Below are 27,775 nucleotides of genomic sequence, written 5' to 3' on the forward strand. Positions count from 1 at the left end.
GTGTTCCTCTGTGCCGAGCTCAACTGGGGAAGACCGTATGAAGAGCTTTGACAGTAAAGAGATGAAGAGACACAACATACAAGACACACAACACAAAAACACACACTGTAATGGAGATGAGGCTGTCAAAAAAAAGTGATTACCTGCAGGTGAAATACAATCAACCAGTTTGATGGATGTGTGTGTTTGTGTGTCATGAAAAATGTCAAATATCTCGAGCTTTCAGCGGCATCTCTTGTGTGCCTGCAATAGTTCAGCTCAAATCTAAATCAGAGACGATCTAAATACTAACTGAGCCACACACACATTCATGCAAGCTCACAGTCAGCCACACACTTGCACACATGCTAAATAAACCCAGCAACGAGCCAAGACAGACCATAATGTGGGGCAATGTTTGGGTGTATTTTTGTTCAAGAGAGTTGTTTCCTGTGGAACTGTAGTTTACGATGTGCTTAAAGCCAGCTGCAGCTCCACTCTCACATGTCACACAGACAGTCTGCTCTCTGTGCGCAGTAGCTGAACTCTTAATAAGGTGATGGGTGAGACAGTAGAACTGATGACAGGAAGTCAGCAAGTATCTCCACTAACACTTCTCTAATTGCATAATAATCTAATTGTCTTTTAGTCAGTAAAATGATAGTGGTGACAGTTTAAAATGTTTTGTTTTGTCCCATAGTCCAAAAATGATATTCTGTTAACTGTTTTATTTTATTTAACCTTTACTTAACCGGGAGTAAAAGACTAGTTGAAATTAAAAAACTTCTTTTTTAACTTCTGGCTAGCAGCACAAAAACCACAGTTGCAGACATAAGACAAACATGAAACAACATAAAATGCAAACCAAGCATGAAATATAGAATTACATGATATTAAAATGTTCAAAACATCCAAAATATCTGAAACCAGATCATAGAAGACAAAGGAAACCAGAAAATACATATTTGAGAAACTGGAAGGAAAGACTTTCTTTCTTTCTTATAACCAATCAATCAATCAAAAATAGTTGCTGATTATTTTTCTGTTGATGGACTAATTGAATCATTGATTAATCATTGCAGCTAGAGCTGACATGAATAACACTATTTTAGATATTGTGTATCAAGATAATGGACAAACTCTGGAAGCTCAAAAGAGAAGCTGCTTGTTAATACATCTATGAAATAACCTGTTCTCTGGTAAATGAAATACCTGACATGTCGAATTCTGTCAGAAGGCAATGTCAGGTTAATAAAACCAGAGAAACTGGAAAACATAGCTACCTTGGTATGCAGAGTACTGCCCAACCCTAACTGTATGTTTGCATTTTGGCCTTAAAATGGTCGTATTGTGTGTATGTCACTGTATTTGTTTACAGAACGTCTGGGCCTGCAGATTGTCTCTTTTCACCCTCCCACTCAGCTTTGTTTTATAGCCTCAGCATTACATCTGGACAGTGCAAATCTCAGTTTCCAACTCAAGCTTGACAGCTTCCACATGTGGTTTTTGAAATCTAAGGAAAATCAAATTTTTATGCATCCAGATATATGACTTAATGTGACTCATAATTGGGTCATAAAAACCTCAGTACAAAAACAGATGCAACCATTAAAGAGGGGATGGCCCATGCGACTGACCTGTCATCAAACCTGCAGTGTATTTATAGTTCAACAAATAGGATCAGAGGAGGTGTGATGAAAAGCTGTTCCCAGGTAACATCTCTGTTTGCAGCCTACAACACTGACACTGCATTAGCATTGACACTGGTGTAAGCTAACCTCAATGCTGCCGTAAGACTCAGTCAGATGTATGTGTGTGTGTGTGTGTGTGTGTGTGTGTAACTAATTCGGTTTCCCTACAGCAGCTACAACATGCAGATAGCTTGTACATCACTAACAACAGGCACTTTTATCTGAGACCTTTCATAAGAGGAAACTGCAAATAGAACAGAAATAGATGAATAATAAGCATTCCTCATCACAAGGCGGCCTACATAACTCTCCTTCTGTCTATATTTCCCTCTTTCCTTCTCTGTCTCACCCACACAGGGGCGGGCAATATGGCCCAAACCTTCTATCATGTATTTGTAATTCTATATTGAGGTAATGCAGAGTTCAGAAAAGTTAGAATAACCATATCACACCATACTTCATCGGATTTAATGATTTTCTTCTCTCCGTATTAACAAAAACAACTGCCTCACAGCAGACGACACTTAAAAACAAAAGACTCAAAACATTAAAACTAACATTCGTTCAAAGTGGAAGCTCACACGTTCCACATGAGAACAATAATTTCAAGTGTTACAGGATTTAAGGTTAACATGTGCAAATAAAGACCAGCTTTGTTATGATGCCTCATGTTCTGCGTTCACAATTTGACTCTCATCCTCCATGTTTTCTCATCACTCTCTTCATGTCACATGAGAAACTGAGTGAGTAACTGTTTGGGGTCCATGGTAATCAGTGTGATGACCTCCTTTAGAAAGAAAGCCTTCACAGATGAACAGTAATGTTCCTATCCTGACTGAAGACAGGAACAGTGTATTCCACAAGCACCTCAACGTCCCCAAACCTTAAATAAAGTCTCCTAACTTAAGGATAACTAAGCTGTCATAATTTTCACTTTTCCACCTTTAGTAGTAGCTAACTTATTAACTTAGTAATGTTTGCTAACAGAAGCGTTCCCCATTTTCTTTAATCTGGATGCTGCTACTTTAGCCCACCCTCTTTCTTTTATCTCCTCAGTTAACAGAGATAAGAAAAATAGTGTTGGTTGCTAAGTAACAGACATAAAAGTTGATAAGCAATGTTGGATTGAACATGTAGGATTTCTTAACCTGAGCTAAGAAATGATGGAGTATGATAAAATAGGATTCCTCAGGTTGCTTCTGTAACACCAAACTGAGAAAAATCCTATCTTAGACTCTTCCTATCACTTAATTTACGGTTTAAGATAGGAAGTTTCTGTTAAATGATTCAGTCCTGCTGCTCAAATCACATTACCTTGCAAGGCAGCTAGATCGGCGGGATCATATGAGGAAACAGTATTGCCAAATCTCTACCGGAGGACAAATACCATTGCACCGTATATACCATCATATTCTTCAACCCTAATTCAGTATATTATATCTATCAGTATCAGTCTGGAGGCTTATATTATGAGTAAACAGAGCAAACACCAGGTTTCTGTTGTCACCGGATAAGATAATAAATGAAAGAAAACATATGAAAAAAAGACAAAAACTGAATGTCAGCAGGACTGAAAAACTTACAAACCCCTCAAACATCCAGTGTGTAAGATTTATGGGCATTTATTGGCAGAATATTGGAGAAATGGAAAATGATAGTTAAGTATGTTTCATTAGTGTATAATCACCTGAAAATAATAATAATCGGGTTTTTGTTACTGTTTATAGCTGCAGGAGGGTGCGAGGCCTTTTCCACAGAGTCTACCATGTTGCACTGTAATGTTTCTACAGTAGCCCAAAACAGACAGACCACACAATTGCTCTAGATATGGACTTTCATGAGTTGCGCAGCCACTGTAGGTTATCCTATATGCTTGGAATGACGGTACTAAATCCTACACACTGATCCTTTAATGTAATGTTACATTATACTGCATATACATGGAAAATGCATGTATTTTGGGGGACTGGTGAGAATACTCAAGGTTCTTGGTCTGTAATCTAGTCTATTTCAACATGACATTTAAGCTAAGTACTTGCACGGTTGTTTTCTACCATTGTTGATGGCAGCAATTTAAGAGTAATTTTCCCATGACACTCATTGTAGGTAAGTTAAATGCTCAATTGACATCAATAAGCACTTAAATTCTTCAAACTTCAATACAATCTTACTTGTTTTTTTAGTCATAAGCAGCGTGTGTTTATGCAAGTGTGTGTGTGTGTGTGTGTGTGTGTGTGTGTGTGTGTGTGTGTGTGTGTGTGTTGCGTAAGAGCTGATGAGACAAAAACACAGAGAGTACTAATATGATTTAGGAGGAAGATGGCAGGAAGCAGACAGCACTAATGCAATGGCTCCTGCATTAAGTCCTTAGAGACTAACCACAAAGCACTGTAAACACACTCTCTCTCACACTCACACACACACACAACAACAACAGAGAAAAAATGCATAATCATACATGCATCCATATGCAAACACTCTTCCTATCTATGAATTCTCCTGGTGACAAAATCCCTGTCACAGTGAAAAGATGTCCTCTGTCCTCCTCCTGAAACACTTGTACCAGAAATATCCTCTGTGCTGTCTGACTGGTGACAGAACACTGCTACACGTCAACTCGTATCAGAGTTGAAAGAGAGGAAGAGGAAGAGAGGAGAGGAGAGAGACAGGGAGAATCGGAAGGATGCTTTATTCCTCACTCTCCCTGGGCGTTTGTGTTTATTCGGCTTGTCACCACCTCCTCGATGGGAGGACGACTGCCCCGAATCCCTCAGTCAGCGAAGAGTGGGGTGGAACCAGCTGCTCTGACCGCACCCGCATCACATTAGAGACTCAGCACTGTGCTCACAATGAAGGGGCCGAGTGTGAAAAATACCCTGTCACGGCCAAAAAGATGAATACAGTGTGAATATAGACAGGAGAGGATATCAGTGACTGAACGTATGTGTGTGTGTGAGTTCAAAGATGCAGAGCTCTGTTGTTATTTCCTGCAGTGTTGTTAAGTTCTCTTGAACAGCGTGTGTGCCTGTGTGTGTGTGTGTCTTCCTTTTCTCAGCGTTGTCGATTTTTCTGTAGGGTTTATTGTTCCACAGACAGCTGACGAGGACGCAAGAGTAACCATCAACCACACAAACATGCCCACACACACGCACATTACAAAGACACACTAAAATAACAAGCATGTCTGGTAGTCAAGGTTACTTTTATACGAGGGCTCCTTCCAGGGCTGCAAATTTTGTGCATTTTGCTGCTAGTTGAAAATGTTAAAGTTAAGTTTTATTTAAACAAGTCGAACAGAATATCAGTTATGTGAAACAGTAAATCAAGTACAAACAATCTAAACAAACAGAATAATAAAACAATAAGGGTCTTCCTCTCAGACTGTGGATGGGTATTAGGATTTTATTGTTACTGATATTAATACTGATATTGCTTATCCGTACTGATATTCAACAATACTCTTCTTGATACTACTCACCATAATTTGGCACAAAAAACAAAGACACGATATGAAAAGGTGTGAAAAGATTCAACAGTAATTATTTTATTCCTCTTTTGCAGAAGTAATAAGTTTAATTGTTTCATGAGTCAATGCATTTAGCTGCATTTTCTTCACATTTAGTAAAGTGAACCCCTACTTTTGAACATTTTGCCCTGTCTGCTGCATCGGAACCGTGTTATAAGCGTTCACGTGTTGCTGAGTTGCGTTCGTCTGTCTTTCCGCTGAGCCTTTAAGGTCACATGCGAGTGACACAGTCCCCCAGTTTCTCCGATCAGCTCAGCCGACGCCAGAAACCACACAAAATCTCCAATCTTCTAACCTAAATCTATTTTCTCTATCTGATCTTTCATAAAGTAAAATTCCCCCAAATACCCAAATCTCCATCCAAACAGATGTCCTTTGGGCTTTAATCTGTAATTCATTTTAGACTCGATGGCTGGCCTTTTCCAGGGCGATAGATCCGTGATTAGTGGAATGGAGGCTGAATCTTCTCATTATCTTTATGTAGGGCCTAATCCTGATGATTGCTGGTGTCTTTAGACTGGATCCTCTCTAAACCGAGCCTGCCCCATGCTGGGAAAGGCCACTGCTTTAGGGAGCTTACCCTCTCACATACACCTCATTATGGGTGCTGGTGGATGGGACCGGGAGGTGTCATTAGTGGGACACATCTGAGGTTCGGCGCTTTAGATTACCTTGTCAGCCTGTGCAGTATACGCTTTACAAGGTGCCATTCAGGTCGACTCATTTTATTGGCAAAATTTACAGTTTATCATTCTCTGCTTCTGTGTCTGTCAACAAGATACACTGGAAACCTCTTGTGATCTCTGTAAGCAGATGATCACAGGGCTGCAACTAACGATTATTTTCATCATCGATTAATCTTTAAAGAAAACTGTGAAAAATGCAGATCAGTTTTTCCACAGACCCCAAGATGATGTCCTCAAATGTCTTGTTTTGCCCACAACACAATGATATTCAGTTAACCGTCATAGAGGAGTAAAGAACCCAGAAATTATTCACATTTAAGAAGCTGGTATCAGAGAATTTTGACTTTTGATTTCAAAAATAGATCTTTGTTTCTTATGTAAATTACCATCTAATTGACATTTATTGACTTTCAAAATGCAGTACAGCTGTTTCATTTTAAATTACTGTACAAATGACTATATTATATACCTGAAGATCATACAATGTTTTGTTCTTGTTCTTATTTTTTAATAATCAGCTCTTAAGACAACAGTGAGATCTAAATTGTCTTAAATGAAAATCTTAAATTTGTCTCAGCTGTCAAATTAAAGTCTTGTTGCTCCATACGGTCGTCAAGGAGACACTCAGCAAAAGATTTCTTTTGATTTACTAATTATTTCTCTGGGGGAGGGGGGTGTAGGAGAAACATATGAGACTTCAGTAAGCACAAAATAAGAATCTCATTTATTTCTCATGAGACAAAAAAACAATTGTGAGAAACAAAATTTTCTACCGGGTGTAGATAAAATATAATTTTTTGAAGTTGCGCTGCAGTATGTCAGGTTGACTATGTTTTTCATTGAAAGAAAATCTTTCTTTTTGTCGTCATAATCTCAATGTCCACTCAGCAGCTGCTCCACGTAACCAGCTGAAAGCACATGGGTTATCATTTAAGTAAATTTAAAAGGAAAAACAAATTACCGTAGTTTTAAATTTGTTTTTCATACGTTGTCATGTATGAAAACACCCAAAATCAACACTGTAAATGGACTGCTAGATTACTATGAACAAATAATCTAAAAAGCATTTGTATAGGAACGATTCTCTCCCAAGCCTTTTGATCCATGTAAGAAGTTAATAACTGTAACCTTGATCACTATAAGCGGTTTCCAATGTATCTTATAAAACAGGCTGCATCTGGGAGAATTACCACTGCAAAGTCTTGAGCTGCTGCCTGTGGACACACAAGTCAAGTAATTCTCTAAATCCAATTAACAAAAAGCTCTTCATCACTCAGTGGTTAAACATGTATGTGCGATTGAAGAAAAACAAGATTAAACTGACACTAATCCTAAATCACCTCGCAAGATAAACGTACAGCAGGCCTAACCTTGAAATATCCTGGATTGTTTTTTGTCTTTAAATTTTCCTCATTGAGCGTGTGCAATGGTTATTCCCTTCAAGTGCATAGCGGATGGTCTTGGGTTATACGTCACGATTAGACCCCGGTGGCATCCTCTATTATCTTTGCCCACTACTGCAGGCTAATCTCAGAATGACAGTGTCACAGTGCATGCTGCTAACTGCCACGCAACATGACATGTTCAAGACACTGGCACATATTTTACTCCCTGTAGCTAACAGCTAACATGTAGTTACCACAACAACAGGGCAGGCTGTGACCGGGTTAGGGTCGATTCATCATGATATAACACCACACAGTACAACAGGCCAGTTCAACTGGCGGCGGCCTTTGAGCTCAATCTGGCAATCAATCCTTTGATCATTTATGAATAGAAAAAGATCATTGTGATTTTATTTACACAACCTGCTAACATTCTAAATTTATGGGTGTTTACATTGTTTATTAGATCATCATTTTATTAGTAGGGTAATTAGTCTATTAATTGGTTATGTCTGTTAGTGGGCACACAATGACACAAGACTTTCATGTATGTAAGGAGCTGCTGAGGAGAAGGTGGTTCTGTATGTGGGAAGGGGAGGAGTGGATCACTGGGAATGATCCATTGAACATCCATAATCTATCTTCCTATGACAGAGCACACAGAGCAGAAACCAATTAGCTGTGCGTCCCATCGGAAATGGAGAAGCAGATACGATAAAAGATGAGCCCACAGCCGCAAGCTACAGGGCAAGTTACAATTAACCTCTTCCTAACACACACACACACACACACACACACACACACACACACACACACACACACACACACACACACACACACACACACACACACACGTATGAGTGTACTGACACACAACTATCCTACACACTTGCTGTGGTTTGTATGATAAACCTCAGGCAGGTTGCGGCGGACTGTAATGACCTGAAGCAACACTCGGGCACTTGGGACACCAGGTAGAAATTTAGGTCATCGCCTATTAGCATTATTATACTCCAGTGTGTCTCGCTTTCTCTTAGTCTAGTCTCATTTATCTCCCTTTGGCCTTTTTCTTCTCTCCCATAAATCTCAATGCAATACCCTGTTCCTTTACTTGCTTGGTCTTCAATATGGGGTCTGCAATTTACTGCGGGGGGGGGCTGCCAAATTATTGTTTGAGGTTTTTTTTATTATTATTAAAAAATGTCTGAAAATAGACATCACAAAGGCTTCCCATGAAACCTCATGCAATCATGTGAGCTAGCAAATCTACTAAATCACTGTACTGCACCGATCCACAATGGCAGCAACAAATTATTGAAACATATTGGCCTATTACCTGTATTATTATCCCAAGTGAGCCACAATGGACTGTTTCGTAATTTCACAACCAAGAGACTACGTTTTTACACCAAAATTAGATTGTATATGCGGCTAAACTACTAAAAATACACAACTGACCCTTTTTGCACTGGAGATGGGACTGGAGAGACAGGACTCAACTCATTTCTGTTAAGAGGAGAGCAGAGAAAATGGTGTTTTTAAAAGTTTTTAAATGCGTCCAGCTCTCAGTACTTTTGTAGCTTCTAACTGAGTCTCCGTGATTTTAGGTTTGCATGAAAAGGGTCACAGAAGTTTCAGACTGAGGTGATAAGTCTTCATTGCCTTCACTGAAAATTAGCATGTCATGTTTACATTATTACTGATCAACAGACAAAGGCCAGATGTTAGTGGGTGTTATTGGGTTTTTTGTCCAGTGTAAAGGTGGCTTCTGACATACCCTCCACCCCAAAATACACCAGCAAAACTGCAGAGAGAGGCTAATGCAGCTAGCATTAGCCATGCTGCTGCTGACTTAGCAGCTATGGGTAATTGCAAATGAGAGCAGAACCCCCAATATTCATGCATGGTATGGTAGGTGGTCCCTGCCTCGAATATTTATCAACTAAGGTATCCATGAATTGGAAAACACTAAGGACCTCTGCTGTACTCTCTTTCGGTCTGTTTTTTCCATCCTCACCTCCCTCCTCCCTACCTGGCTGCCTGACGTAGGTGTGGCCAGAAACATCACAACAAGAACTGAAACAAGGAACAAGGTCACGCACAGATACACACCACACCCACCCACACATACACACCATGTACAGTACACACACACACACACACACACACAGGGCTGCAGGGGCAAGGTCACACAAGCTGTGATTTGGGGCTGGTGCTGCAGGAAGCAAGCTGCTAAAGGGAGTAAGAGTAAATGAGGAGAAGAGAGGAGGAAGACATAGAGAGATCTGATGATGGACAGAAAATGATTTCCTCGCATTGAGCCAGATAGAACGACCTGCTACACTACTCTCTCCCCATCTCCCTCACTCTCTCTGATGCTATCTGCTCCTGCCGAGAGGAAGGGATAGAAAGAGAATGAGCAATAGATAGAGAGAAAAACACAGACACACACATACACACAGATTGTGTGTGCGTGAATGAATAATGGATGATAGGTGCAGAGTTAGACCCTGGTTTGACCTATTAGTCACAAACTCAGTCATCATTCTTAAATACACCCACATTAGCTAAAACTTTGGATATAGTAAGGCAGAATTAAGGTCAAACTTTATCTTAAGATGTAACAAGCCATACTTTGCATAAAATTAGACAAAAAAATGTCTTTATTAGACAGTAAACAACTATAACCTAGTTGGACAACAATTAGGGTATAGAGAATAATATGTTCTTTATTAGACCTGTATTAGACTTTATTAGAGGGTAATGAGGGACGCATTCAAACAAAAATATACTGTAATTTGTCCCTTACTACCCTGTACTAAAGTCTAATAAGGGTTTAATAAAGAGTCTAATTATTTATATTTCTTTGATACAAGGTTCAGCCTGTTACGTCTTATTAGAGTACCTTTAGGTGTACAGTGTCTAATTAGTGTATAGTTGTGTTTTTTTTTATTACTGACTAATAAAGAACATATTATTTAATTATTTTGTTTAATGTGTAATACAAAGTGCAGCTTGTTACATCTTAATAGCATACTGTAAAATAAAGTGCAGCCCAGAATAAATATCTGGGCTGATAAATTATCATCAGAAAATAGGAAATTTATATTATTATTTATTATTCTGATAAAGAAATGAGCATTTGATTTGAATTTTTCAGCAATATGCTCTATAAATCTGTGAAATTTTTCATGTACTTTACTAGAAAAAATAAATGAACATATGAAGTGTCAGAACTGTTCTTTGTTTTAGTTGTAATATTGAGGTCAGTTTGACTTGGCTCAGCCAAAGCTATGAAATATTAAATCATCCATCTTTGCTCATGACATCTCAGCCTGTCTGACCCTCAGGTCTGCATAAACTATAGGTTATACGAACCTCTTGTTTAAAATACAAAAACATAAAATTATCACTCATTTTATCTGTAGCAGCCATGAGAAGGAGGCAGGGCTCAACAACAAGGATTGCCCAGTTGCTCAGCACAAGTAAAATGCCATGTTGGGCAAGTAAATCTGGCATATCACTTGTTGGATTGGGCATGTAGTAAAAATCTAATTATTTAACTATTTTGATAATTGATTAATAGTTCAAGTATTTCTTCATGCAAAAATGTCAGAAAATGCAGTTTTCGGCCTCTGAAATATGGAGATTGTAAGCCTTTCTTTGTTTATTATCACATTAAACTTCTTTGGGTTTTAGAGTGACAAAACTAGACAACACCGACTTGATATTTTCACCTTTTTTTTGACATTTTATAGATGTTGTAGCCCATGATTAAACATGACAATTACTTCAGTCGTTGTTGTTATTTGATAACAGCTTATACAACAGTTTGTACATGGGCAAGTAAAAATTAACTTTGAGTAAGAGGATTTCTGACCCACTTGCTCAGGCAAGTGAAAAAAACACACGGTACCCTGACAGGCAACTACTGGTTATCGTATTGGCTGAAAAAAAGCCATATCATGAATCCCTATTGTGTAAATACAATGTGTCCTGGTACATTTGGGGGTGAATGTACCAGGACTAATTGTATATCCAACATGTGACACTGTGTGTTCATTAGAGTATGTTTGCATGTCTGAGTGTTTGTATGAATGGGAGCATGCTAACTACCTGCCCATGCCACCACCCCCTCAGATTCCCCTCTCTCCTCCCACACGTTGCCCCCGGTAACAGGGGGAGGAGGTGGGGGTGTGAGGGGATGGATAGTGACCATCTGTCAGTGGCCCGAAGATCAATGGAGCTGGAGGGAAGAAGGGAGGGAGGAGGGTGAGGGGGGTGAGGGAGTGGTGCAAGGCTAAATATGTGGCCCACTGTGACCGGAGCCTGACTCAATATGCAGCCGTTTTATTTACTGACTGAAAACACACACCCCACTAGTCCACGAGTCACACGGCCTTTATTAACGAATGGCTGATTTTGGAGTGAGCCAGGACATGCTGAGGCTGCGGGACTGACATAAAACATGCAGTCTACACTCTTAACTACTGCACACATGGATGCATTACATGCGTGGATGGCTCTAAATTTTAAGATATGCTCCTATGCTAACAGGGTTTTAGAATTAGAGACAGAAAAACTGTGAGATACAGTAACAGAGGTATATTGAGAGAAGCAGGAAGGAGGTATTATGATAAATTAATATACAATCTAGCTCACTGTGGCAGTGGGTCAGATGATACTAGGACAAAACACTCCAGAGCGCGCTAATGAATCAACAACAAAACACTGTCAGCCCCTGGAACTGCTTACTTCAGCTGATTCATGGGAGCACACGGCGCTAGTACACACACATCCACACAGATACAACATAAATCAATTTTACACATATCAAGGCAGTATATTTGACTGCTACAGTGATGTAAACAAGGGGAATTTTGCCAGTTACAGCACAAGGACTCTCACCACTGTATAGTAAGAAACACACTGACATTACGCTCTGCTGCAATAGAGAATGAACTCATTTAAAATTCACTGTTGATGCTGGAGCTACAGCCAGAGCTGAAAGGTTTGGGTGTGGAGAGCAGATGAGAAGAGAGGATGTTTTTGCTGTTCAGTGTCCACTGAATCAATAAGGAGCTGTTAACTTGTTGACATAATTGTAGCCTGATGATGATGGAGATGCCATATTTCATGTAAAATACAGATAAAATCGAAAACTCACCGAGCATTTGGCTGAAGAGCAGCTGCTCCAGGTCTCCCAGAACCGTCACCACTAACTCTGGGTCCACCTTCAGAAAGCCCTTCTCATCTTCTCCCTCTACCCCCTTCCTCTCTTTCTTCTCCTCTGTTGACAGAGCCGCAGATCTTCCCTTCTCCCCTAGTTTCTTGCCATTAGTCCCAGTATTCCCAGCTCCATTGGAGTTAGCCTTAGTTGGGTGGTCTGCAGGGTCTGTATCTGTGCTCTGGCCTGCCTCAGGTGCCTTGCTGATGGGCTTGACCTCAGCATAAGGTCCCCGTGGTTTACCAGGGGCGGGGATTCGACTTGGTTTGCTCACATTAGAAGTCACAGCTGGGGAGTAGAAAGGTTTGGGCTTCCCCTGGAAGAGAGACTGTTCTGACTTTGAAAGGGTCCTGGAAAGTGGCGGTTTCCCGCCCCCAGCCTGACCTGTCTTGGTCTGGCCCGGCTTGTTGGCGCCAGCGCCAGGCCGGCTTGTATCATCGTTCCAGCGGGGAGATTGGTAAAGGTGCAGCTTCTTCTCGGCATCAGTGAGCACAGATAAGTTGCTGAGCGATCGCTGCTTTCGGAGCCCGGACGGATTGGGGATCGGGATGGGAATAGATCCGGATGTGGGCCGGTAGACCTTAAGCTCTGACCCGGAGGGACGTGACGGTCCCTGGGGCAGAGCGGAGGGCTTGGCCGAGGGCTTCCTGGAGGCCATGGCCTGGGCTGAAGTTTCCTGGCAGGAGACAGCAGCAGCAGACCTCAGGTCCAGCTCTCTGGGCTTAGCCGTCATGCTAATGTTAGCCACATTAGCCTCCAACATCCCTCCTGCAGAGAGCCAAGCAACAGCATCAGTGACACACTCTGAGATACACACAAGCAGAAAGCAGAAAGAAATGGAGGGAGAAAATGGGAGAAAGAAAGGTGTAAAAATGCCAAGACTGTCTGGTTTGCTTTCCCTCTTTGGCTCTCTGTTTCCAGTGGGTCCAGACTGAGCCAGACTCCCCGCTGAGGGAGACTGTGGGTTCCCCCCTCTGTTGAAAATGACGAGTGGGTTAGTAGAGTGGCAGTAGCAGTAACCCTTACTCACTGCTGGTAATCCATGGATGTGCAGATTTGTGTCCAGAGCCTAAATCCACTTGCTCACAGCGTGTCTGTGCCACAATAGCGCTGCTAGAATAAAAATTCAGCCTCTTTCTCTGTCTCCCTCTCTGCTGTTTCTCTCTCTCGCGCTCTGTATTCCCTCCTGCTTGCCAGGCAAGCAGCAGCCGACTGACAGGAGAAACAGTCGCAGCGGCAACAGCAGCAGCAACATCCACCCCCCTCCTCCTCTTTCTCTCCTCCCCTTCTACTTCTCCCTCACTCGCTGGTTTGCTCACTCTACCCCCGCTGGCTCATTCACCCTCCCTCTCCTCCTTCTTCCTCCTCGATCCTTCCCTTCTTTCTTGTTGTCTCTCCTCCCACTGGCTGATTCACCCGCTGTTCCTCCTCTTTCTCAAACACACACCGCAGATGCTGTGTTATGCTGCAAACCAGTGAGGAAGGAAAAAGGAAAGACAGAAACAAAGAAAAGAACGAAATATATGGCAAGCCTTGCAAATTTTACGAGATAACTAGCTCCCTCATGAATGATAAGTCTGTTAATGTCAAATTAATTTGGCACAGGGACCTTGGAGAAGAACCTGAAGGTGATACATGGTCTAAAATTGTGTCAGGATTAGAGATGAAACAGTATGAAAATTTCATATCACGATTATGGTGACCAAAATTATGACTGTTATTATTTTTATCCCAGTATTGTTAACATGTGCTGAAAATATTCAAGGAATACTGATACACACACTGATATCAGTTCACCAACTTTTATTTTGAAAAGCACTCAACAAAACTACTGCATATATTTTATATATATTTTATATATTTTATCACACACTGTTAAGACTTCACAGATTGAAGATGGAAATGTAGCTTGGTTAGACCATTTTGGATCAAAGTATTAGAAATTTTAAGTGGCTGGTTTGGTTCAGAAATCCCTTTAAATCCAAAGTTGTGCTTACCTGGGGACTGGTCCTAAATTCCAAACATATCCAAGTGACCGATATTCGATATGCTGATATTGACAATTGCTAATTGGCCAATTGCCAAAGCCAATACAGATGTATGTATGTATTTTCCCACCCTAATGTCAGATATCTTCAAGTGTGTCCTATGGTGAATTAACATATTATTATACCTACTCTTATCATATCATTATAGCTCACTGGGAGAAGTAGACATAAAATACAATGTTTTTCAAAATAAAATGCAATGATTTTCAAAATAAATTACCATGTTTTTCAAAATAAAATACAATATTTTTCAAAACATACTGCAATGTTTTTCAAAATGGACACATTCACTGGGCAAAATTAGAAAACTACCACTGATAGTTATTTTTTTCTCTTTGTTCTTCACTAATTTGTCATGATAATCAGGGTAATGGCTTCTAAGATGAACAATTAAATTAAATTAGTGTTGAAGGAATGTAATTGGTTCCTCCTCATACAACCAAGGCTCAACAATCTTTGCAAACAGCAACTTAATAATTAAAGTGTTTTCTCTGTTGCTGTTGTTTTTTTTTCTCAGGACTAATATATTTGTTGATTTTTTTCTCTAGATTTATTTTTAGGAGTCTCTATACTATAAAAATATGCTTTGCGTTCCTATATTCTGGAAACAATAGCACATGTATGCCATCTACCACACCTTTGAAAAGCTAATAAAAATTAAAATTCCCCCCAAAAAGAGAGAAATTTATATTGAGCTCAGCTGCATGCATCTCAAATGATCCTAGATGCCAAATATTGGAGCCAGAATAAAGACCCCCTGCACACACACATGCACATCCAATCACTCATAATCACATTAGCTGCTCTATTCATCCTTTCACATTCAGATTTTTTTCTTATGTGCCCTAATCACGAGAGGCCCACCCATGATTAAGCTGATTCACATTATCTGAAAAACAGCCGTGACTGCGGGATCAGCTTAGAGGAGGAGAGGAGAACAGGACACACATTCACCACGACGAGATAGGTCAGTCACCAATTATGCTTCAATTAGTAGCAAACAGACCTCAAATGATCATCCACACACCCCTCCCACCTGCATCATATTACCTCTCCACTCATCTCCATCGCTCTTTTCTCATTTCCTCCCCTGCTCCAGACCTACACTCTGACAAACAAAGGTGATAACTACAACCACAAAGAGTTCTTAAGTTTGCCCCCATAGGAGAACCCGTTTTGGTCCCTGGTAGATCCTTTTATAAAGGTTCCACTTGGAACTCTTTCAGAGGGTTCTACTTAGAGGCCCACATTAAGGGTTATACCTACTACAAACTCTTTCAAACCCCATATGAGAGGTTTTAAAGGAGAACCCTTCTATGGTATACTGATTCCATGCGGAACCCTCTCTGGGTGTCCTGAATCTTTCCACCTTATAAGGATGCTAACATGAAACCACCCAGGAGGTTCTACCAAGAACCTTTTTATATTCCAGAGGTTTCATCTAAAACCCACCCAGGGGTTCAATGGAGAACATTTTATATTCCAATGGTTTTATTTAGCACCTACCATGGGGGTTCTACCAAGAACCCTTCTATATTCCAAAGGTTTTATCTAGAACCCTGCAAGGGGGTTCTACCAAGAACACTGTTATATTTTGGTACAAAGTACCCTTGATGAGACTATTATTATTCTAGGATTTCAACATCCTTGAAAAACCCTTTCCTCCCAAAAAGGGTTCTTTGGACTAAAAGAGTTCTTAACGGAACCTGTGGTCTGTTAAAGAACCATTGGCATACCCTTTCTTCAAGAAAGGATTCTTCAGAAGCAAATGGTTCTGGGTAGAACCCCACCCATTCATGGAGAACCTTTTTTCGAACTCTTAGTTCTAAGCATGTACAGTATGTGACCCATCCCCCTCTTCCAGTTAATATAAATGCACAGGCCATTAAGTTTGTAGGGTACAGATTCATCACAGTCTCATCCATCCCTCAACTCGACCATTAAGATACCTCAGTGGCTTAAAAACAAGCACGTGTGCACGAGTGGGTGTGTGAATGAGTGCTGGTGTCTATATTTCTGCCTACCCTCCCCTGCATGTCTATGAGTGTGTGTGTGGGTGTGTGTGTGTGGGTGTGCATGGGTCTGTCTCTACGAGTGTGTCACATTGATGAGACAGGCTCAGAGAAGCCAAGGCTCCCGTCCAGGGACTCGGTTATCTCTGGCACGTTCAGCTACGTCATCCCATCGCTCTGGACATCCCATCTCAATCAACACAGGACACAGGAGTAACTCCGACTCTTCTTCATCATCCTCTTCATTATTCCCTTGTTTCACACTGTCATAATCTCCCAAAAACCAGGAAACCTTGCCTCAAATACCCATAGAATCTATTCCTGTAATTCCACTTAACACACAGAGCTTTTCTGATGGGAAACCGCTGTTATATAAGTCAAATATCGCTCAATCCAAAGGCCACCAGACTCCATTGTCAAAAACAGTAATTTTACCTCACAGAATACAGGAGTTGCTGGTCTACCACTACCTTGATTGGTCACTTAATTTGTGTTATTGTGCGACTTTGGTTAATCTGAATTAACCATCTAAAATACCCAATTCATACAGTAACACAGACAAACTAAAATCAAAGCATGGGACCACCCAGAGAAAAAGCTGCAGAGAGCAAGTCTCGCCGCAATCATCTAAAGTGTGGGAGTATTTTAGACAGAGATGTAGCATTATGGCTCTATACAAGCTCCACAAACTGTGTAAACACAGCGGTGCAACTGCTCTGCTCGAGTGCTAGAAGTGAAGCACCGAGCACTTTGTCCTACTGCAGCAGCAGCAGCGAAACATCAGCACTGCCCTGTTTACTTTGTGTCAGCAAACAAGCATGATATACACAGTATATGAGGATTATCAACATGTGAAGCATGTTTCTGTTCAGATAGATTTTCTAAATGTTTCTTCACCAACACCATGTTAAAAGTGATGCTTCCAACACTGCTGTTAACTTTACATCGCGCGTCATCTAACAATGTTACTCAGCCATCTTGTACTTTCCATTTACATTAACAAGCATGTATGACTGACTTGAATAAAATATTGAAATATTAGTGAGACACAGTCATGATATTTATTTTTGGTAAATTAATTGTTATATTAATCAATAATACAAAAAACATCCATGTGCCCTTAATTGGTAAAGTAATCGCTATATTAATCAATTAACTGAAAAATTGTTAGATTAATCGTTAAAATTAATTGTTAGGTGCAGCCCTAAAAAAATAATTGATCAGGGCAGTGTTAGGTGAGCAACTCCTGTGTTTTGTGAGATAGAGAGAGAGAGAGATTTCCCTTTTTCTTTTAGGTGGGCCTTTTATAAATTGGGGGTGTGCAGACCTCTACTGTAGGTAATACACTAACTAAGTACCTCATACAACCCTACTTCAAAAACCTGAACTATACCTTTAACAGAGACAGAAATTGTATATTGTCGTCATTTCTCATCTGTCTTCATTTCCATTAGAAGTAATCATGATGACAGAGCATAAAATGAACTTTTAAGGCCATCATTACTCATTAACAATCAATATAGCTGTAGAACTTGTTTTTATGTATTAATGCATCCTGTCTGCATACAGGTCTTGTAGCCTAACTGGTGCAGTGTGTATCCTCTGGCTGTATTACCGTTAGTGCACTTCACTTTCTCTTGTATGTGAGCAGCAATGCCTGCAGCTGTGATGTTATCAGGTCTCACACTGTTAGGACTAGTATTCAAACAAGCAGCCTGTTGGGCTAAAGCCCATTTTCCGTTACATTTGCATAAACTGGTTGACACTAAACCAGAGCGAAAACAAGCGATGTCCTGTTTGCTCACATTCCACACTCAATATTAGAGGTACTAATTTTTCAACAGTACCCATACTGGCGCCAATTGGACCCAAAAAAGACAACGAAACGCATTAAGGTACGTGCACGGCTCACTTTCCAACAACTTCCAACACATCCATCTGGCCTTGACTGGGTGTGTGTAATACAGGAGCTCAGCAGCAGACAAAAACAGACTTACACTGGCTGTTTTATTGTGTAAAGGCCAAAGTCATTAATTAGAAGCAGCTAGCTTTAATAAAGGGCCAATGTTGAGGTGGTTGTGCCACATTGAGGCCAGAGCTGTGTGCTGACAGTTATGGGGGCTCTGGGGGCAGGTAGCAGGCCAGTAGGGGGGTAAGGGATGTAATTTAAAGCTAATAGGTGCTGCACGTCAGCTCTTATACCTCCCTGATGAGGGATTAAGGTTGGTCAAACGAGAGTGACCGTGTACAAGGCAGGTCTGTGTGGCGCACAAATGCACGTGGGGCAAAGACACGCGTCAGTGCTCTTGAAAGCACATATACACACACAGGTAAAGTGTGTGTTGGCTGCACACAGCTACCTGTTTGTTCCAGTACTCGTCTCTCTGGCTCCACAGTCTAATCACTTTAATATATGGGCGATGTAAACATATATTCTCTCCACACACAAACACGAACACACACAAACACACACACATAGACACACACACACAGCATGCAGTCTGTGCAGGGTGTCTGACTGACCTGAGCAATCTGGCCTGACATCAGAGAAGCTGGCAGTTTCAGAGTGTGAGGAGTGCCAGCACTCAGTATTAGCCTACACATTCATCGCATAGCAGACTCACACATTCAGTACGTCACAGAAGAGTGTGTGTGTGTGTGTGTGTGTGTGTGTGTGTGTGTGTGTGTGTGTGTGTGTGCGTGTGTGTGCGTGTTTATGGGCTGACCACAGTGGCCGGAGCCATGGGAGATTTGCTACATTGACGGGGGAAACAGTTCCATACACACATAAAGACACTTTTAAGCAAGAGTACACTCTTAGAACCACAAAGTGTTCTTTGGCTTGTTCCCATAGGAAAACTCTTTTGGGTTTCTAGCAGAACCTTTTATAAAGATTCCAGTTGGAACCCTTTTAGAAAGTTCTACCTAGAACTCGAAATTAAGGGTTACACCTTGAACCATCTGTGAAATGTTTCACCACAGTCAGGGGGTTCTACAGAGAACAGTTTTGTATTCCAAGTGTTTTATCTAGAATGCACCCAGCAGATTCCACAGAGAACCTTGTTATATTCCAAGGGTTCTGTCTAGAACACACCAGAGGGTTCTACCAGGAGATTTTTTTTAATATTCCAACAGTCTGCTGTAGAACCCACTCAGAGGATCACTCAATATTCCATGGATTTTATCTAGAACCCACCTAGGGGATAATACATTACATTTATGTAATGATACACTCTACCGAGAACCTGGGCTTTATCTAGAGCCCACTTAGGGGCTCTAACAAAGAACCCTATCATAGTAGAGTACAAAAAGTTCTCAAAGGATTACAACAATCCTTCAAGAACTCTTTGTTCCAAAAGGGTTCTTTGGATGGAAAGTGTTCTTAATGGAAACCTTAGTCTCACAAGGGCCGCTTGAGAAAACCTTTCTACAAAAAAGGGTTCTTCAAAGGCAAATGGCCCTTTAGGAAGAACCTTTATTTCTAAGAGTGTAAGTGAAGGCAAGAGAGACAGATAGACAGAGATACAGGGATGAATGGTTAAATTGAAAATACAGAGTGCAATAGACAGACAGACAGACAGACAGACAGACAGACAGACAGACAGACAGGCAGGCAGCATGTGTCTGTACTTTGCATGAGTATATTTGCCCTAGCATCTCTAAACAGTTAGGAACAGATTCTCCACTATATTTCTACAGGGCAGTCATGTGAAGTAGCCAGTGGGACTCACATAAACACACACACATAGAGACACTGTGTGGTGCATTATATGCATGTTTACAAGGTTACACAAGGTCACCAGCTTTGAAAGGAAAAGTACTGCGAGAGAAGAGGAAAGCACGGCTGCTCTGGATGCAACCGATTGTATCAGAAACTTTAAGAGCAGATGGCATGCGTTCTCACTTTCACCCACTCACTCTTGTCTCCCACTCCCTCTTGGTTCCTCTTGTTTTGCCTTTTTGTGTCTACGTGCGGGAAAAAAATAAAAGTTGTTCTAAAGATGAGACAAGCGTGAACGGGGCGGAGAAGTGAGAAGAAAATGACGAGAGTGAGTGTGACTGAGAATAGAAGATGAGGAAAAAAGAGAGCAAGTCAGAGGAGGATAGATCAGACACCGTAAAAGAAAAAAAAAGCCTACTGGATACTACTAGTGAGGAAAAAAGAGAAAGAATGTAAGAGAAAATTATGATGCAGAAAACAAGGCAATGAGGCAAACATACATCTAGTTCAGAATGCTGCGGGCAGAGTCTCAACCAAAATAAAGAAAATGGATCATATTAGCCCACTGCTTAAGACACTGCACTGGCTACCTGTCTTTTAGAATTGAGTTAAAGTTCCTTTACTTTTTTACAAAGTTTTTAAGGACCTTGCTCCTCCCACCATCAGTGATGTTCTTTCATTTATGTTTCAGCCAGATCACTACGGTCCTCCTTCTTTTTTTGTGGCCCTGATTTGTGGAACTCACTGCCTCTGGATATTACAGTGGAAAGTTCTCCTGATATTTTTAAATCAAAATTAAAGATCTGTCTTTTACCGGAAGCTTATTGCATTCACTTGAGAAAAAAGGGCTCAGTTTTTCTGAATCAATTAAGTCATTCAATAAGTTAATTAGGTAAATATGAAAAATTATCTCATTAATATGGAAGTGTATTTTATTCACTTGAGGAGAAAATAATCTCATTTGAATAAATGAGATTTTAATTCAGAGCCAATTTTTTACAGGAAAAAAATCATGAATTCAGGAAAACAGCTGTTTTTTATTTTATAAGAAAAATTATCTCAATAATTGATAAAAAAAAAAAAAAAAAAAAAAGCAGAATGGGCTTTTAATTTCTTACTTGGAGTAATGTTATAGCCTTAAGCTTCAATCCATCATCCCTGGTTTTTCTGGTGATTTTTATTTAGCATTTCTAAAATGTTACTGTTATTTATATTCTTGCAAAATTTTTACTTATTGTTTGTTTTTGATTTTTTTGTCTGTGTTGTTTTAATTTTGCTATGTAAAGCACTTTGGGCTGTGTGTGTGTATGAAAGGTGCTATATAAATAAAGCTCAACTGAGCTGAGGAAAGTGAGAGGAGAGGAGGAGGAGGTGGAGGAGGAGGAGGAAGAGGACGGCGTGAGGAAGGATCTCTGTATGTGTGCCAGAGGAGCAGAGGAAGCCTGTAAGACAGAGAGGGGATATCCTGTCTCACCGCCTCGCCACTCCAGCTACGTTCACTTATGTCCGCTACCACACTAACGCATAGGGTCCACAGGACACGGGGATGAATACCAGACCATGACACACACACAAATACACGAGGGACAGCTCACAGTCACACACAAACTCTGGTACTGCACCAACACAATAACATGGCTATTAATGTCCTGTTTACACCAAAATACTGAGATGGCAATCTGATACATACAGTGTGTGGCTTCCTAGTCTGAGTCACAAATGTATGTGTGAATGAGAGATTAAGTTTTTTCCACAGTGACACCTCTTTGGTGGTCTCTGTCACTGCTGATGATGCACCACATGAGTCACTGGCTTAAGCATTTGGACAATCCAACCACTTAAAGGCTATCCATGCTAATAGTGTGAGTGTATCACTCATCTTAACTCCTGATTCCGGAGGCACAAATGTTAATCCAACAAAAACACCATTCTCTCCCAGGGCGAATGTCACACACACACTCATCGTGAATCACACACAGCTGAGAGCTGAAAAACACCAACTGCCATCCGGGGGAATAAAGTATGTGAAAAGAATGGATTTGTGTGTGTTTTTAAAAGGTATCACTCTTTGTAGACGCTCCCTCGTAGATGCTTCAGTGTTGACATTCTCAGTACACTTCCCAGGGGTATCCCACAATGCTGTGCTGCAGAGGCTGGTTGCCTAGTTACAGCGTGGTGTGCATACAGCAGCGACGGATATCATGAGCACGTATGAGTGTGTTCACTTGTGCAATTGTGCTTCTCTCTAGAAGAAAAAAATATGGTTGCTAAAATTTAAAATATGATATACCTGTAGCAGATGACAACCCAACTTTAAAGAAGAAGAGAGGAGTACCAGTGCAGAAGCAATGCAATGTACTGCTTTTTTTAGCAACTTAAAAAAAAGTCTACCCAAAAATATCAATAGTAATGTACGTGTATGCTATAATTAGAATATTTTTTATCGCTTCACTTTGCCATCAGAGATCCTTCTCTGACAGGAAACCTCTATTACATAAGCCAAATATTGCTCTCTCCAAACCAACCAAACTCTAGTCCAAAATCAGTAATTTTACCTCACAGAACACAGGAGCTGCTTGTCTACTGCTGCCTCGATCTGTTAGTTTATTTGTGTTATTGTGTGATTTCTGTGTTTTAAAAGGTTAGTTTGGATTCACCAAAGTCACACAATAAATAGCACAAACAAACTAGCAGATTTGGGCAGCGAATGAACCGTCACTCCCATGTTTTGAGAGGTAAAGTTGCTGATTTCGCCTGTGGAGTTTGGTTGGTTTTGGAGAGCGTGACATTTGTTTGATCTAATGGAGGTTTTTGTTAGAAAAAGCTGAGGGTAAACCAAAGCCCTGAAAATATTCTTAATATAGCATACACTTAAACTGCTATTGATTTTTTTTTTTAAATGGCTAAATGCCTTTACTGGTCACTGCTTCTACAAACTGGAGGCGTGCCACCCTGCATCTACTGCAGCTGATCCACTGACTATCAATAAGTGCCTCATCAAGCGCACTTCAAATTATCCAAACTATCCCGTTAACATCAGGAATTTTCACCCAAGAAGTATCCGCTCATATTTGAGTGTGTGGTTGATTCTCCATGGGTTATTAAATTGACAGATAGGTGTCTTTGTGACTCCATTCCTGTGTGCGTGGGTGTGTGTGTGGTCCCACAGAGACACAGGGAGGTTACACACATGACTGACTCATAACTCGACTCCCTGGGTTGGGAGTCACCTCAGAGGTCAAAAAGGATCTTGAGTGTGTGTGCACTCATTCACCCATTCCTCAATTCACCCTTCTTCCCCCTTTCTGTCCTCCCTCATAATGCGGACATTACTGTGAGCCTCCTACATTGTAAGGAAATGTCCCTGGATGGAGAGAAATAAGAGGAGGTGGAGGAGGAGGACACAGGAGGAGGACACAGTGGGGTTTATGGCTCAGTGTGTGAGATGAATGGGAGAATGAAGAGCTTCTTCTGCGTGTGAGTGACTTTGTTTTTATTCACACATATACAATATATGCACGTGTGCCTTTCAGCTCATGTATGGATTATGTGCACCCATGTCTGCCTTTAAGACTCACTTTCCCACACTCACGCGATGTCTTCCCCATCAAACTCACTACCTAAACCAAACAAAATAAACTGCGCCATCACTTCAGCTGCCCCGACACTGGGCCAGAGAACTCTTGACCGGTCAAAGTCAGGGTCAAATATAGAGTCGGGCATGACATTAAACCCTAAATAGTGATTACTGCCTCACTCCTGGTGATGAGTGAGGACATAATCTAGTCCACGCTTATGTCTGATCATCTTCCCAAAGCTACTAAACCACTCATCACTGTCCAACGCCAACTCGGCATATGTCTCCCTGATGAGATTGGCCAAAGAGGATTATGCACTGTCTAAGAGTAGATGTGGCCAGGGTTATCAAAATGCTATTCACTAGACCGTCCAGGGGCATTAAGGAGATGGCACGAGCATGACATTTAGAAACTGCAAGCTGGTTTTGTACCTTCATTACTAACTTAACATTGCTGACTTCTGCTTTCCTAGAAGCGAGTGGCACACGAGTGTTTCAAAATGTATTTCTCTACACGAGGGCTTCGCAAAGTGAGAACATTTTTCAATGAACAGACTCATCTTTTAAGTCTGTAATAATGTCAAAACTACTGCCTATGCTTGTGACCATTTCCACGGGCTATAAAAGTTAAGTGAAAGCAGCCACAAGGAAGTTTCATATTCTGGTGATTCTGGGGGCTCCTGTGGACAAAAGCCAAAGTGTTTCCACTGTATGATCACAAAATATAACATAAAAAAAACAACTAATTTAGAGAAAAATCTCCTCCTCCTTCTTTTTAATAGGCTAATGCACCATTCACTGTAACTTTGGCTGAGAAAATGTACACACAGGTTTGTTTCATCTGATTTCAATCTGACCCAGCAGCCGTTTAGAATTTTATTTGCTAAAATACTAATCACTGTAACTTTTCTAGGAAAATATAAACATAGGGTCTTCCTTTCTGCATGCCTTCATTTCATTTGATTTCAAGGAGAATCTGATGTGGTGGCAGGCATTAAAAATAACTATATAGAATGAAAAAACTATATGATCTTGTTTGCTTATATAGGTCATATAGAGAAATCTGAATTAAACTGTCCGATTAAAAACGTCTTTGTATGACATTTAAGTTAAAAAGCTATAAAACTCACTGAATGTGCCACTTTTACTTGTGCTTTTCTTCTTACAAATCTTACAATCAAAATTACACAATAGAATACATTATGATAAACCTACAACTGACCCAAATAAATTAAACCAATCTATTAAAATAGATAATTGACTTGATCAGCAACAGGACAAACAATTTCACTAAGAATACAGAAGTACAGTAAATGCTGCATTACGTCACTACAAATGAATTCATTTTCTTCTTCTTCTGTCAAGCTGAACAACGAACACATTTAAGCTTTGTGTAATACCGAGATTGATTGTATCAAGTAACTGTCTTAAATTTTCCACAAAAATAAGGTGTATCATTAACTATAACCCACAGATTAATTAACTGACTTAAATGACTACGGTGGACTGTGCTAAGGTTTTTACTTGACTATAGGATTGAACATGATTGTTTACACGTGCTTTATGTCCTGTTTTATATGTTATGTTTTGTTGTGTCTAGACCCCAGGAGGAGCAGCCGGTTGCTACCTTTAATGGCAGCTAAGGGGTATCCAAATAAAGAGAGGCGCTGATTCAACGCAGCAATTTAGTCTGTGGTGCTGTGGAACCGTACTGCATTATACAGAGAGATTTAGCTTACGTTCACTGAAATGGGATAGAAAAAACATTAGAAACTCCTGTCAGTGTAACACAAAACAACTTCAAAATGACCATGGCCTTGAATCAACACCTCTCTATCACAGGTTCAACAGAAACTGAACATTATAACTCTCAATAATTTATTTCAGGACTGTTCCACTAGTCTACTTTTAGCTAGGTATATCTCATAAACTGGCGATTGAGTGTATATTATAGTAAGAATAAATGAAGGTGACTGGGGTCATTATGCAATTCAGTATAACACAGTACAAACTGGCTCATGGCCACTGAATTCCATTTTGGGCTTGCCTTGAGAAAAAAATCTCTAGCCCAGACTGTCTGACTGTTTCAAAGGACCACATGCCATTTTATTTCAGAATAATGTGTCGATGTTACACAAAGTACAATCTGCAAATTTTAATGTCAGATGTTGCTGAATTTGTAACGGTGGCTGTGGGATTCTTTGCAGTATTTCATATCCTTGTGAACGGAGCTCTCAGACCAGATGCAAATCATGACCTCCTCCATGTTTGTAGGTGTCTGTACAGTACGTGTGTGTGTGTGTGTGTGTGTGTGTGTGTGTGTGTGCGTGAGTGTGTGTGTCTGTGTGTGAGATGGAGAAACAGCTGACGGACTTTGAGAGCGTCCGTGGGGAACATCAGGCTGTACCCTCACTGGGGGATGAAAAATGATACGCAGTCCACATCACATTCATCTTTCAAACACCATCTGTGTACTGTCACACACACACATACATCAGCACACACACACACACACACACACACACACACACACACACACACACACACACACACACACACACACACACACACTCTGATGTGAACGCATGCTCAAATACACCTCTCCAGAGAACGACAAGGTCAGGAGGTCTGTGGTCTAATTGAAAGACCACATGGTGCTACAGTCACATTAAATGTTCAGGTCTTCATTAGGGGCTCGGATAGAAGACGTACGAGCTGATTATGTTACTGCTGATGCAATTTAATGTGAGCAGATGGAAAACACTCAATTTGTGGAAAACTACTCTTTTACCATAGTCTCACAGCAAATTGAAAAGAGTTACATTATTGATGTTGGTAAAATTTGAGCAAACAGAGTTAATTATACTCTGGATTAAGTCAAATCCCCAATATTCAACTCTGCTGGTGTTTTAAAATTAGAACTTGACACATGCTTTGACACGAAGGGTGAGTCCTTGCGTACTGACTGATTGTTAAACCTGCAATTTAATGTGAAATATCTCCTGTCTGTGGTTTACTGGCGGCTCTGGCTGCTGCTGATGTACAGCTTTCTGTGGACGATGCCGCTGCTGGCTTTTTTTAAAAATTGTGGATGTCCATGAAAACAAAATACTTCTTCTTTAGGGGAGGATACGGAGGCTACGTGCCTGTTGGCGGCGTATTACTACCTCTCCGTTAGACTCCAGTACTGCACAGTGACGCACACGCAGTGCAGTCAGAGAAAGACTGAGAGAAATTACTTGTACAATGTAATTTTCAGAACGTGAAAGATGCAGGGCTTTTGAGAAAATATCTGGGGCTTGAGCCTCAGTAGCCACCCCCTGAATCTGATTCAGCTATATCGATATTGGCATGTATTAGCCAATAAACATCAGTTATACTGATATCAGATTTGACAGATTGACAAACCTTTTAATTTGAATTCTTAGGCAAAATCTTCTATAAAAGCCAGATTATATTTGTCAAGTTTTTTGATAAGGTAGGAAACATAAATGAACATCTGAAGAGTCAAAGTTAGATTAGTTTGTTCAGTTCTTTTTAGAATGCAAAAATGTGACATCACTGGCTATCTTCTTGGTATTGGACATGAAAAGCAGTTAATTAGTGGTTATCGTAGTAGCTGAACAAAATCCATGTTGTGCATCCCTTGTTTAAATTTTAACTCCAAAAAGATAATTACACTAAGTTAGTGTTAAGGTACCAACACTGAAAAAAAGAGTTAAGTTAACACTCTGTGGTGTGGACCCACATACACGCTTCAGCAGTGTTGAAATCACCTCTGACAGTGTTAATTTGGGTATGCTGATTTTGCTGAGGAAACTACAACCAAATCACAACATGGTTTGTCCTTGTGTCGTGTGTTCAACCACAGCCCCCAGCTCTGAAATATAACCATCATTCAATCTGTCATGTTATCACCGTGC

At 40.6% G+C, this 27,775-nt stretch overlaps 1 protein-coding gene across 1 annotated transcript in view; it reads right to left on the reverse strand.

The window, feature by feature from the left end:
* Positions 1-27,775, reverse strand: part of nav1a (neuron navigator 1a) — a 144,788-nt gene that overhangs the window by 82,201 nt on the left and 34,812 nt on the right. Inside the window, exon 5 of the mRNA XM_084721119.1 lies at positions 12,435-13,262. Coding sequence (XP_084577245.1) covers positions 12,435-13,262 — 828 coding nt within the window. The remainder of the gene's footprint in view (positions 1-12,434; positions 13,263-27,775) is intronic.

This window comes from Lutjanus erythropterus, chromosome 6, assembly GCF_056507025.1.
Source record: "Lutjanus erythropterus isolate fLutEry1 chromosome 6, fLutEry1.hap2, whole genome shotgun sequence".
In the NCBI taxonomy this organism is placed as follows: Eukaryota; Metazoa; Chordata; class Actinopteri; order Lutjaniformes; family Lutjanidae; genus Lutjanus; species Lutjanus erythropterus.